Source organism: Camelina sativa, chromosome 16 (assembly GCF_030686135.1).
Source record: "Camelina sativa cultivar CO46 ecotype springtype chromosome 16, ASM3068613v1".
In the NCBI taxonomy this organism is placed as follows: domain Eukaryota; kingdom Viridiplantae; phylum Streptophyta; class Magnoliopsida; order Brassicales; family Brassicaceae; genus Camelina; species Camelina sativa.
In genome coordinates this window covers 3,557,184-3,569,438 of record NC_141895.1, presented here as the reverse complement: position 1 = coordinate 3,569,438, position 12,255 = coordinate 3,557,184, and the positions used below count along the sequence as shown (strand labels likewise).

At 30.9% G+C, this 12,255-nt stretch overlaps 1 protein-coding gene and 1 pseudogene across 3 annotated transcripts; both read right to left on the bottom strand.

Moving 5' to 3' along the window:
- Window positions 1–34: 34 nt before the first annotated feature.
- LOC104749658 (putative CCR4-associated factor 1 homolog 7 pseudogene) lies at window positions 35–1,425 on the bottom strand (annotated as a pseudogene). Its single transcript, XR_015585068.1, has 2 exons — window positions 1,203–1,425; window positions 35–1,039 (listed from the first exon to the last, which is right to left on the bottom strand). The product of XR_015585068.1 is annotated as a putative CCR4-associated factor 1 homolog 7 pseudogene (transcript).
- Window positions 1,426–1,953: 528 nt separating this feature from the next.
- On the bottom strand, window positions 1,954–3,286 carry LOC104749657 (putative CCR4-associated factor 1 homolog 7). 2 transcript variants are annotated; one of them, XM_010471330.3, is made up of 2 exons: window positions 3,073–3,286; window positions 1,954–2,933 (listed from the first exon to the last, which is right to left on the bottom strand). In XM_010471330.3, exon 2 carries the CDS (start codon window positions 2,818–2,820, stop codon window positions 1,993–1,995), a length of 828 nt encoding a protein of 275 aa, XP_010469632.1. In that variant the 5' UTR covers window positions 2,821–2,933; window positions 3,073–3,286; the 3' UTR covers window positions 1,954–1,992. The 2 variants fall into 2 exon arrangements, with proteins under 2 accessions (XP_010469632.1, XP_019093072.1); XM_019237527.2 differs by having other exon boundaries at window positions 1,954–2,924; window positions 3,073–3,219.
- Window positions 3,287–12,255: the final 8,969 nt, after the last annotated feature.

Genomic DNA, 12,255 nt, shown 5'->3' with positions numbered 1-12,255 from the left:
CCTTATATGATGTAATAATCTAAAACCATCTAAATGAGTCGAATTAATAGATAACATTAATTAAGTGACATACCAAAACGGTAATACTCAAAACCCAATCAAGTTCAACCTTCCAACATTTGGGTGTTGTAGCCAATACATACAACATTCAAGCAAAGCGTTGTAATTAAATACATATAACGAAGAAGCAAACATAGCACACAGACACACACAAACACACTCAATTTGTGTCTTCCATGAAAACTAACCATTGGTGACAACACCTAATCCAAACAAAACACCAGAATATTTCTCAATAGAACCAATGAAGAAAACCTCCTGCAGCTTTCTGAATGTACAGGACGTCAACAAGCTGTCTGATCCGGCCTGGTGAGAAATCCCAACTCTCTCCACATCGAGCAGCTCAGCCAAATAGTTGAGATCTCCATAAGCATCGTTGCAGAACTTCATCAAGTGTTTGACGTCGTAAACTCTAGGGAAATACAAACTGATCATCTCAAAGAATCCCGATTGCGTCTCTGGAAGATTCTGATTAGTGAGGAGCTTGAGCAAGTACCCGACATCGTATCCGCCGTGGAATGTAACCCAGTGGACGCTTTCGTTCAACACAGTCCCAGAGGACATCATAAGGTTGGCGAATTCTTCGGGATCTATACCGGTTTGGTTGTTTTCAGCGACGTTGCGGATATTGAACTGCCAGGTACAGTATTTGTCAGTCTCACAAGTTGGGAGGTTTCCATTCTCGTCGGAGAGAGTGAGTCCGAGCTGAAGCATTTCGACAATATTGTTGACGTTCGTTTTTAGGGTTTCGTAGTTGTACTCGGTTAGGGTATTGAAAGTTCCTAACACGATTTCTGGAAAATCGCTGACGACTGGTCTACACACCATTCCGACGAACGGGAAATCATCCACCGCTGCTCGAATCAGACACATCTCTGATTCTAGATTTTCCCTACACACCTCACGGATTTGAATCGAATCTTCCTTCGCAAACAACGACATGATGATGATGATGATGATGAGTGTGTCCTATCACGATCTGCAATCGATGCAGCAAATAAAGAAATCAAATCACTAATTAAAGATCTAAAAACCTCTAAGATAAACTAAGAAACATTATCGATATAGCTAGCTAGCTCATCACGATCTAGAATCCATAGACAAAATTCATATATAAACGAGGAACTCGGGATATTTCAAACCTTAGATTGGTGATTCTGGAAAACCAAGGCGGCAATTGATGTTAGGGTTGATTTTAGAAATGATGAAATATATGAAACCTAATTATTAAGGTAGCTTAGAATTAATCTCAGCCCTCCAAATCCTTGTTCTTAATATCGAGGAGAAGATGAAAAGGCTTCAGCTTTACACCACGCTGTTTCTTACTCTCCAAGGAGCAGTAGCCGCCGCAACGTCATCATTTCCTTCCCCTTTTCTCTTCACGCGCGTTTTTTGTCTGTGTGCAAAACCGTTGTTTGTCGTTTTGCTAGACACTTGTAATGGGCTTTGTGTAGTGACTTCCATAATGGGCTTAGTTGAGATACATACTTGTGGTTGGTAGGCAGGCTCGTATGTTATGTTGCACTTCTTTCTTGTACATTTTTTTTTTTTTTTCATTTGGATCAAAATCTAGAAGATTCCTTTCCCTAATTTATTTGTTCCTACATGAAATGATACATTAGATATTACATATGGTATATAATTTTACATAAGATAAAAAAGATATATATACATTCTGAAACTAATAAACATTTTCTTATAAATTACTACTAGCTATTGTAGTATGTTTTTTTTCATACACTTGAGTGATGATATCTGTAATTAAAAATAGGAGAGCATAACACCAAACCAAAATTTCGATTGTAGTTCTTGACATCTTGTGATCATATGCTACTATGCTTCTTCAAGCAATCTAAAAGACTAAAACCATTACAGCGAATCTAAAAACTTGAATTCTTTGTAAATTAGAAACCTTTTTATTTTAATTATTAATCAATGAACAATCTGACCATTCTCAACACCTAAACCATACAAAACACCAGAATACTTCTCCATGGAACCAATGAAGAAATTCTCCTGAAGCTTCCTGAATGTACACGACGTCAACAAGCTATCCGAACCCGCCTGGTGACAAATCCCAACTCTCTCAACTTCTAACAGCTCAGCCAATTTGTTCAGACCTCCATGAAGACTGTTACAGAACTTCATCAAGTGTTTGATATCATAAACCCTCGGGAAATACACATTGATCATCTCAAAGAACCCCGTCTGCGTCTCAGGCAAATCCTGACAAGTCAGGAGCTTTAACAAGTAACCAAAATCGTACCCGCTGTGGAACGTAACCCAGTGGACGTTCTCATTCAGCACAATCCCCGAAGACATGAGAAGCTCGGCGAAACGTTTCGAATCGATCCCCATCTGGTTGTTTTTAGCGAAATCGATGCCTGATTGGCGAAGAAGCTCGATGGAATCGGTGGCGAAAATGTCGGACTCGAGGTCGAATTCGCGGAAGTTGAACTGCCAGATGCAGTATTTGTTGTCGGCACCACAGGTTGGGAGGTTACCTTTCTCGTCAGAGAAAGTGAGACCGAGCTGAATCATCTTGAGGATGTTGACGTTCGTTTTAAGCGTCTCGTAGTGGTACTCTGTGTTGGTTTTGAACGATCCGACTGGTCTACACACGATTCCTGGGAACTCTGTGTCCATCGCTACGAATGGGAAATCGTCGACGACTTCTCGGATCAGAGCCATTTCTGATTCGAGGTTGTCGTTCCATACTTCACGGATTTGAATCGAATCGTCCTTTAGAAACAGCGACATGATGATAATGATGATGAAGGTGATGATGATGATGGATCCGAGTCAATAACTTATGGAGCATCTGGGATCTTAGAGTACGATCTGATCTGGTTTCATCATCAGATCTGCGAAATCTATTCAACAACAGAAGAAATGAATCACTAAAGATTCCAAAAACCTTTCTGACTAGATAAATCTCGAACACGATTCAACTAACGAAAACACAATAAATATATTACAAAAAGGATAAGTTTAAGTCGGTTGTGTTCGAACCTTGTAATGAAGCGAAGTAGATAGATGTTTCGAGAGAAGACGGCGATTCGTTCAGGCTAGGGTTTCAGAGCATGTGGTGGTTTATTGAACAAGAGGATATATAAATCACCGACAAAATAGTATATTTTTTTTTTCCTCTCACTGTTTGACTGTCTTAACTCTGAAGCTACACTTTTTTTATTTGTCATAATTTTTGTTTAGCGTAATCAGTAATGTGGCATTTCATTATCGGTTGACCTGGTATTGTAAGTTGACCTGTATTGTAAAAGGTTAAAAGCGGTTAAAAAGCAAATATGTCTGACAATTAGTTAAAAATACACTTTTTCAAATACTTCTTCACAAAAATATCCTTTTTTGCTATTTTTATTTTTGCCCTTCTTTAATTTTAATGATCATTTTACCTTTAGATAAAAAATACTTTAATCAATAAAAAAAGAAACAAAATTTTCTCGCCAAAAAAAATTCCTACATATTTTTCCGCCAAAAAAATTTCCCACCAAAAAAAATTTTCAACAAAAAAAAATTCCCGCCAAAAAAAATTTACAAGATGTTTAAAATGTTTTATAAGGTAGAAACCTCATAAAAATCTTATAAACACCTTGTAAACGCTTTTACAAGATTTTGAAAAGATATTTAAAAGGTTTTTAAAAAGTTTTTTAAACACCTTTTAAACGCTTTTACAAGGTTTTTATAAGGTTTTTAAAAGATTTTCAGAATGTTTTTAAAAAGGATTTTTAAAGGTTTTTAAAAAGTTTTTAAACACCTTGTAAAAACGTTTACAAGGTTTTTATAAGGTTTTTAAAAGCGTTTACAAGGTTTTTAAAAGGTATAAATTTCAAAAATTTGGCGGGAAAAAAATAGTTTTGGCAGGAAAAAAATTCTATTTTGGCGGGAAATTTTTTATTTTGGCGGAAATTTTTTTCATTTTTGGCGGAAGTTTTTTTTATTATGGTGGGAAAGTTTTTTGATTTTTGGTGACTGTGCATTCTTGTTTTCATTCAAAGAAAGAGTAATTTGGTCATTTTGTACATAAAGATGGGTAGTTTTAAAAATGATCAACAACATGAAGGGATATTCTTAAAAAGAGACATGGAAAATGGGGTATTTTTGAAAAAGCCCCAATATCTTTTGACCAAAACGTGGAAAAACGGCTTTTTCATACCTCCACAATAGTCTTGTGTTGAATTTATACATTTGACTATTGATCTGGCGTAAACATACATTATGTTAGTAGATATTTGAATTTCGTACCCTAACTTTGAAATCAACACCCCAAGTATAATTGTTGTGCCATAACATACAAAAACGTGTTTATCGACTAACTCTGTTAAGCTTCCGTTTAATCAAAATGACGTGGATTCCACGTGTGCGCGACGATCCAAACGACGTCGTTTTGGCAAAGCAAAGAATCAAAAATTTTGTCCAAAACGACGTCGTTTTTTATTTCTATCAAAAATCTTTCTTCTTCTCTCCCGAAACTCTCTCTCGCGGCGGAGGAACCCTAGAATTTGGGTGTTTTCAATTTCGAGTCGATCTGAAGCCGAAGGCAATGATTCCCGGGGATGAAGGTGGTTCGGAGGCAGCTCTTTACCCGGAGTGGCCTCAGAATCACAAGCCTCATCTTCCTCATCTTCCTCATCATCATCGGTTTACCGGTTTCGATCTCCAGGTGCAACCTCCGAACCACCTTCATCCCCGGGAATCATTGCCTTCGGCTTCAGATCGACTCAAAATTGAAAACACCCAAATTCTAGGGTTTTTCCGCCGCGAGAGAGAGTTTCGGGAGAGAAGAAGAAAGATTTTGGATAGAAATAAAAAACGACGTCGTTTTGGACAAAATTTTTGATTCTTTGCTTTGCCAAAACGACGTCGTTTGGATTGTCGCGCATACGTGGAATCCACGTCATTTTGATTAAACGGAAGCTTAACAGAGTTAGTCGATAAACACGTTTTTGTATGTTATGGCACAACAATTATACTTGGGGTATTGATTTCAAAGTTAGGGTACGAAATTCAAATATCTATCAACATAATGTATGCTTACGCTAGATCAATAGTCAAATGTATAAATTCAACACAAGACTATTGTGGAGGTATGAAAAAGCCGTTTTTCCACCAAAGCGTAGTTTAGTTCTGGCCACTGCTTTTAAGACCTCCAAAAAAAATGGTGTTCTCAAACTCATATGATAAGAACTTACACTTCAATTTTTTTTACTACTGGCAGTAAACCCAAACATATATTCCCTCCGTTTCAAAATATAAGATGTTTTAGAGAAGTTTTTTGTTTCATAATATAGGATGTTTTCAAGTTTCTATGTAACTTTTAGTTTAGTTTAGTATTTTATATTATGCAGTATTGTTTCTAATTGGTTGAACTTGTTAAAAGTAAAAACTTTTTAATTTGCGTGCTTTAGTTAAAACATCATATATTATGAAACGGATGGAGTATATAAACCCCAATATTCTTTTACAATTTAAATGCATCAAGCCGTCAAGATATACACTCAATAGTAGAAAAGATTGCTATGATTACATATGCAAGGCATCATCCAACTTCCTCTAAATAAAAACCACCTCCATAGGGGAGAAAAAGAACACGGTAATATTGTAATGATGTAGTACATGCCTGATTGAATCCAATTCAGTTTCAGGTGTTATTGTCTCTTGTTTTTTTTCCACTTTGATCTTCGAAGTTGCCAGGATGTCCCTCTTACATTTGGTCTTTTAGCTTGACAACTTCTTCGCTAAGTACTTTATCTGTAAAAAAAAACCTCTTAATCGTAATCTCAAGAGAGAAGAACAAAAGAGTAGAAGAAACAATGTTAATTATAGTTTCTGCTCAAAATTAAATGTAGCATTTTCATAGGACATGATATATGATGTTTTTTTTTAAAGGAATTTGGCTGAGAAAATAATGTGAACTTCTTGTGGAGGAGAGTGATGAGGATAAAATCTTTGTTGTTCTTTCGGTGCTGTGTAAACACGAAGAGGTTTTTGAGCTTGTACCTAAAAATAGTTGAGGTTTTTTTTTTATAGATAAAACAGATAAAGCACTTACTGAAAAAGTTGTCAAGCTAAAAGAGCAAATCCAAGAGGGACATCCTCGCAACTTCAAAGATCAAAGTGAAAAAAACAAGAGACAATAGCACCTCAAATTGAATTGGATTCAATCAGACATGTACTACATCATTATTATATTACTGTGTTCATTTTTCTCATCTGTTGAGGTGGTTTATATTTATAATAAGTTGGAGGATGCCTTGCAAATGTAATTATAGCAATCTTGTTTCACAGATCTGATTTGGACGACAAGTGTCTGGAGAATCAAAATCTTAATCGTAATCTCAAGAGAGAAGAACAAAAGAGTAAGAAGAAACAATGTTACTATAGATGATGATGGATCCGAGTCAATAACTAATGGAGCATCTGGATCTTAGAATACGATTTGTTCTGGTTTCATCATCAGATCTGCAAAAACGATTCAATTAACACGATCTGCAAAATCGATTCAATTAACACAAAGATTCCAAAATCCTTTCTGATTAGATAAATCTCGAACACGATTCAATTAACGAAAACACAATAACTTGGTAATTGATTTAAATAATATTAAGATCCGATTTTTAAGGACAAACTTTCCAAAAAAAATTTTCCTAATAAATAATCGATTAATTGCTAAAAAAATCAGCTGAAATATTCGATCTCAAAACATTGATTTCGGATTTTTTCTCATTTATTGTCAATCAAATTAAAGAAACAAATTTAGATATCATATTCATTAAATAGAAAGATTTGTTTCCTCAACCTAATATTCACCCTATAAATATTATTAGAATCAGATCTGAAGTATAGCGCGGGAGAATATTTACTAACATATATCATCTATGTTAATATTTTCACAGCAGTTTAGTAAAGTAGGCTTCAAGTTATGACTTTTTTACCGACAATGCTATTGTGATTAAAACATTAAAAAAAATTCTAACAATTATCCCATGACATTGAATTTACTCAAATCTTAAACAATCAACCAATAATTTTTAGAAACATGAAAATGGTAATATTTGGATAACGCAACAATCCCCAGCCGCAAATTTAGCTACTCTAATTCCACAAAATTAGTACTCAAAATCGTAATCTCATTTATTGGAATGAATATTCTTAGTTTAGGAAAACAATATTTTAATAAAATCAAACAAGAAAATCTTTTACTACTCCGAAATTTATTATAGAATCTTTGTAATATATTAATTTCATAAAATCTTAATTCTTACCTTTTTATTCGATGGCATCTTCTAAACGTAATGATTGACTAATGAAATTTAAATTCTATCTATAATTAAGATTTTTGACAGATTTTGTACTTTTCACTAAGAATATCGATAACCTCTTTACCTCTATCCGCAACGACTTCTATAAACCACTATATATACATATTATTCTGATGTTGTCAACTCATCACATCCAATAGCAACTACTCTTATCTAATCAAAATATAAATTTGTAATATCGGATTCTTTTGCTTTTCTCTGATGTATCCGAGCGATGAAATCTTCTTCATCTTCATATTGGATGAAGATAATCAATTCAGTGCAAATCGACGGGAGCTTTGTTGTTATCGTCATGAAAACTTGAATCCGTTGGGAATTGATGGAACCACCAAAATAGATCTGTTAAGCTAATTAACTGAACTTTACTTTTTGTTTTTTTGTTTTTTTTGTCCAGTTTCGTGAGCAAGATCGTTTGGTAAGACTGGGAAGATGAACATTTTCTTCTACTTTTTTTAATTCTAATTTACTGTATGTCTTTTTTTCCTTCATGTATATGACACCATGACATTTGTTTTTTTCTTTTTATTCACATATGACCTATTATATTTAACATATCAAACCATACATGGTTTAACGCGAAACACCCAAAAAGATTTTGTACATTCAACCAAGGCCCATTTGTATACGTGTAATTTTTTTCCTTGCCTATATACTTATTTGTATTTTTTCATTATTTACAATTTTATTATTATTAATATATAGTTTAACAATTCAAAGTAAGACTCAAAAATATTTTCAACTTAATTTTAGTTATGGTCGAATTTATATTAACATTTTTGAAGTTTTAGATTTTAAGTTATACTTACATAACAACTTATTTACAATGTTGATCCCTACAAAATTTCTGAAAATAATAATTATTTCAGATTTTGTTTCCTAAATATTTTACATTCGATTACAACTGGAAAAACAACAATCAATATTACATGAAAACAGAAACTATGATATATTAACCACACCTTCTATTGACTTTTGAAGATATTCTATCAATGGTATTAACTTCCATTCTTAACGTTATAAGAATTTTGATTCCCATTTTTTAAAATATTACTATTGACATATATAAACTTAATAAAAAGTTTAAAATATTATGAATATGTACACTTAAAAAGTTTAAAATAATATACAATGTGGTTATATAGTTGACCGGTTGTAAAGCGGACGAGTTGGAATTAATAAATTATCATTAACTTTATGCTAAAACACATGTTAAATTCTTATTTTATTATTTGTCAACACTACTAATATTAGAATATTTGATATATTGTATCAAATCAAGTTGATTTAATTACGATTATTTAAAATAATTAAATCATTAGGAAAAATATGACTTAATTATATCTTATTAATTACTTATTATGTATTTGGATCTTTTTTTTTTGTTCTAATAATTAAAATTCAAATAGAATCTGAAGCAATAAACAAAACAAACTACATATAACAAATGTTCAAGAAAGCGCTAGGCGGTATCTGGGTGGTGACCCAACGCCTAGCGCCTAGAACGCTTAGTCGGGGCCTAAACGGTTTTTAGACGGTTTAGGCGTTTACAACATAAAACATTATATATATATATAATTATATTAAAATATATGTTATAAAAATAAAAAATTTATAAATTATAAACAACGGTAAGAAAAATACATTTATTTAAGTTATATTAACAACATATAAATGTTTATAATTACGTATATAGATATAAAACATAATAATTTAATTATATGTAATTTAAAAATCAAAAATAAATATTAAAATAAAATGTATGTAATTTTAAGCGGGTTAGGCGGTCATCTAGGCGTCTACTGAGGGCCTAGCGCCTAGACGGCGCCTAGGCGGCCGCCTAAACCGCTTTCTTGAACACTGCATATAACAAACAAATGGTCATTCAGTGTGTCGACGGGAGCTATGTAACGCTTACACAAATCCCATAATACTAAACTTATACGTACGACAAATGAAATAACACAAAATTATATTAGTTTTAAAAATATTTTTATTAATTTGACTGATAACAATATGTCAAAAATAAATCAAATTTGAAAATATACCACGGGTTAAAATCTAGTTCATAACATAGTAGAATATCTTATATTTTTTTCATTATAGTGAATTACGTATATATACATGTATTGAGATTATATAAAATAATAGAAAGAACAAAAAAAGTAAATGATGAGTTTTGATAAAATGAAAGAGAAAAAAACTGAGAAACAATTATGATGAACTAACCCGCAAAAAAAATTGTAGTCGTAGAAATATCAATCATAATTTGTTCAGTATATGATTGTGAGTTTTGCAAATCAATCCGTGTATATTTAAAATAAATATGACAGCAAAATCAGTAATATTTGTTGTAACACTTGTAAATGTAATTTAGTAATTTAATATTACAATAATATATTTAGTGTCAATTGAGAATAACAATTCTATTTAATAGAGTAATGTGAATTCTAACAATTCTATTTAATATCAAGTGAAGAACATATGTCGGAAAAAAACACAAAAGTACACAACCCGTCTAACCCGCGAGCCACCATGGGTGTACATATCAAAGCATCTTTACAATAGATTTTGTTACAATTAATTTGACATTGTATTGTATATTGAGACATAATATAGTTGGATTTTTTTTACATATATTGTTTAATATAAGAAATTAAATTAGAAGTTCGTTAAACAATATGATTTAAAAAAACTAATACTTCAAATACAAAAAGTAATAAAAATAACCAATTATACTTGTACAAAAACTAATTGTTGAATTTCGTTAATATTTAATAGTATTATTAGTTTTTGTACTTGAATAATAGACATATAACAATAGAAACTGAGGATGAGAATTACAAAATTTTCATTTACAAAAACCATAACACCCACTAAAACAAAACTTGTGTGTCACTTAGTATTTGACCAAAAATATATATATACACAGTATAGTCTAAGACTCTTAAGTATAATTTTCTTCAAGATAATATTTATTCTAGTTCAATAGTTGTTTTTTTGTTGTTGTGTAGCCATTCTACCTTATCCTCATCATCCAGACTTAATTCCTTTGCTCCATTGCTTCTTGCTTGTTGCCTCAACGATAAAAAATTCTTAAACCTGTTGTAATTATAAACAAAGAAATAAGAATAATAACTTGATAAAGTAAACCAAAAACTCATTAGTACCTTGATCTTGTTGATCTTGATTTTGTTCTCCACGTCATGTGTTTTCATTTCACTCATGTTAACCACCTAAACCAATGACATCTACATGAATAACACGTATTGATTTAGAAAATAATGATTTATCACAATAAAATATATAGATAAAATAAATAACTTAATGATGGTTTTGTTAAAGAGCACTATCAATATTTTGTATTATCATATACTTGAAATTTTAGAATATAGTTATTCTTTTTTTTTTGTAATGGTTTTCATTTCAGTTCTCAAATATAAGGTTTTCTTATACATTTAAGTCATTATTTTTTATTTTACTTTATCAAAAAAAATTGTTGTTTATTTTCTGTTTAATGCTTTTTATACTTTTTTTTTATTTTTTCTTAATTCATGCAAATTACATTCAATTTATTATATTTTCTTTGATAATAACTATAATTATTTATCTATATTAAAAATACATTATAATTTTTTGAAAATAAGAAACATCTCTAATTAAAAAAAATCGGTAACCACACTTAAGAAACTAACACAAAAAGTACAATCCAACTAAAATGATGGAATCCAAATATTAATCAAAACAAACTCAAAAAATAAAATATGTATATGTTTTTTTATCTATATTAACATTTTGAAATACATGTGGTGTTCTACCATTTAAAGTACTTATTTACAAAGTTAATCCCTAAAAAATTTCACAAAGAAAACAAAATCAATGATAATCCTAAAGTGTCTCCACCAATTTGGTTTATAATTTCCTAAAACAATTTCTATATTTAGAAATTTTTTACACTTAATAACATATGCCAAAAACATATATACAATATTGTTTTCGTTTAAAAACTATAATATTCAATAATAACTATACTATTTAATATGAACAATTAGAAACTTTAATGGTTATTAATATGCTGATAAAAATATAAAATAATTATTTCACGGTTCAAATTTAATATATTTGAGTATTTATAATATAATTTAATCAGCGGTATACTGCATAATAATTTTTACGAATATAATTCTTGCACGGGTTAAATCTAAAAACCATTAAACTTACTGGTTAAAACAATAAAAAATTTACAAATACAATAACGTAAGAATAATTTTTTTTACGGGTTAAATCTAAAAAGTACTAAAAAATTAAACTTTTATAACCATAAGAAACTGATAAGGTAAAAATGTAATATTATTATAAATAAAATTAAATAATTGTTATATCGTGTCTACGTTATACAGCTGGTCAAATTTTAAAACTAATATTCAAAATACAATTATAAAATCTCAAACACTAAATAAAAAAACAAAAATTAATAAACAAATATAATTTTAAAAAGTTTACTTTATTTATTATAAATATATTATCATGCGGTTTTGTGGGTTAAAATCTAGTATATTACGAAAATGATTAGTTTAAGTCGGTTGTGTTCGAACCTTGTAATGAAGCGAAGTAGATAGATGTTTCGAGAGAAGACGGCTATTCGTTCAGGCTAGGGTTTGAGAGCATGTGGTGGTTTATTGAACAAGAGGATATATAAATCACGACAAAATAGTATTTTTTTTTTTCTCTCTCTGTTTGACTGTGTCTTAACTCTGAAGCTACACTTTTTTATTTGTCATAATTTTTGTTTAGCGTAATCAGTAGTGTGGCATTTCATTATCGGTTGACCTGGTATTGTAAGTTGACCTAGTATTGT

Excerpts from the sequence above, each read along its gene's own strand:
- LOC104749657 (XM_010471330.3), bottom strand. The coding sequence starts at position 2,820 with ATGTCGCTGTTTCTAAAGGACGATTCGATTCAAATCCGTGAAGTATGG.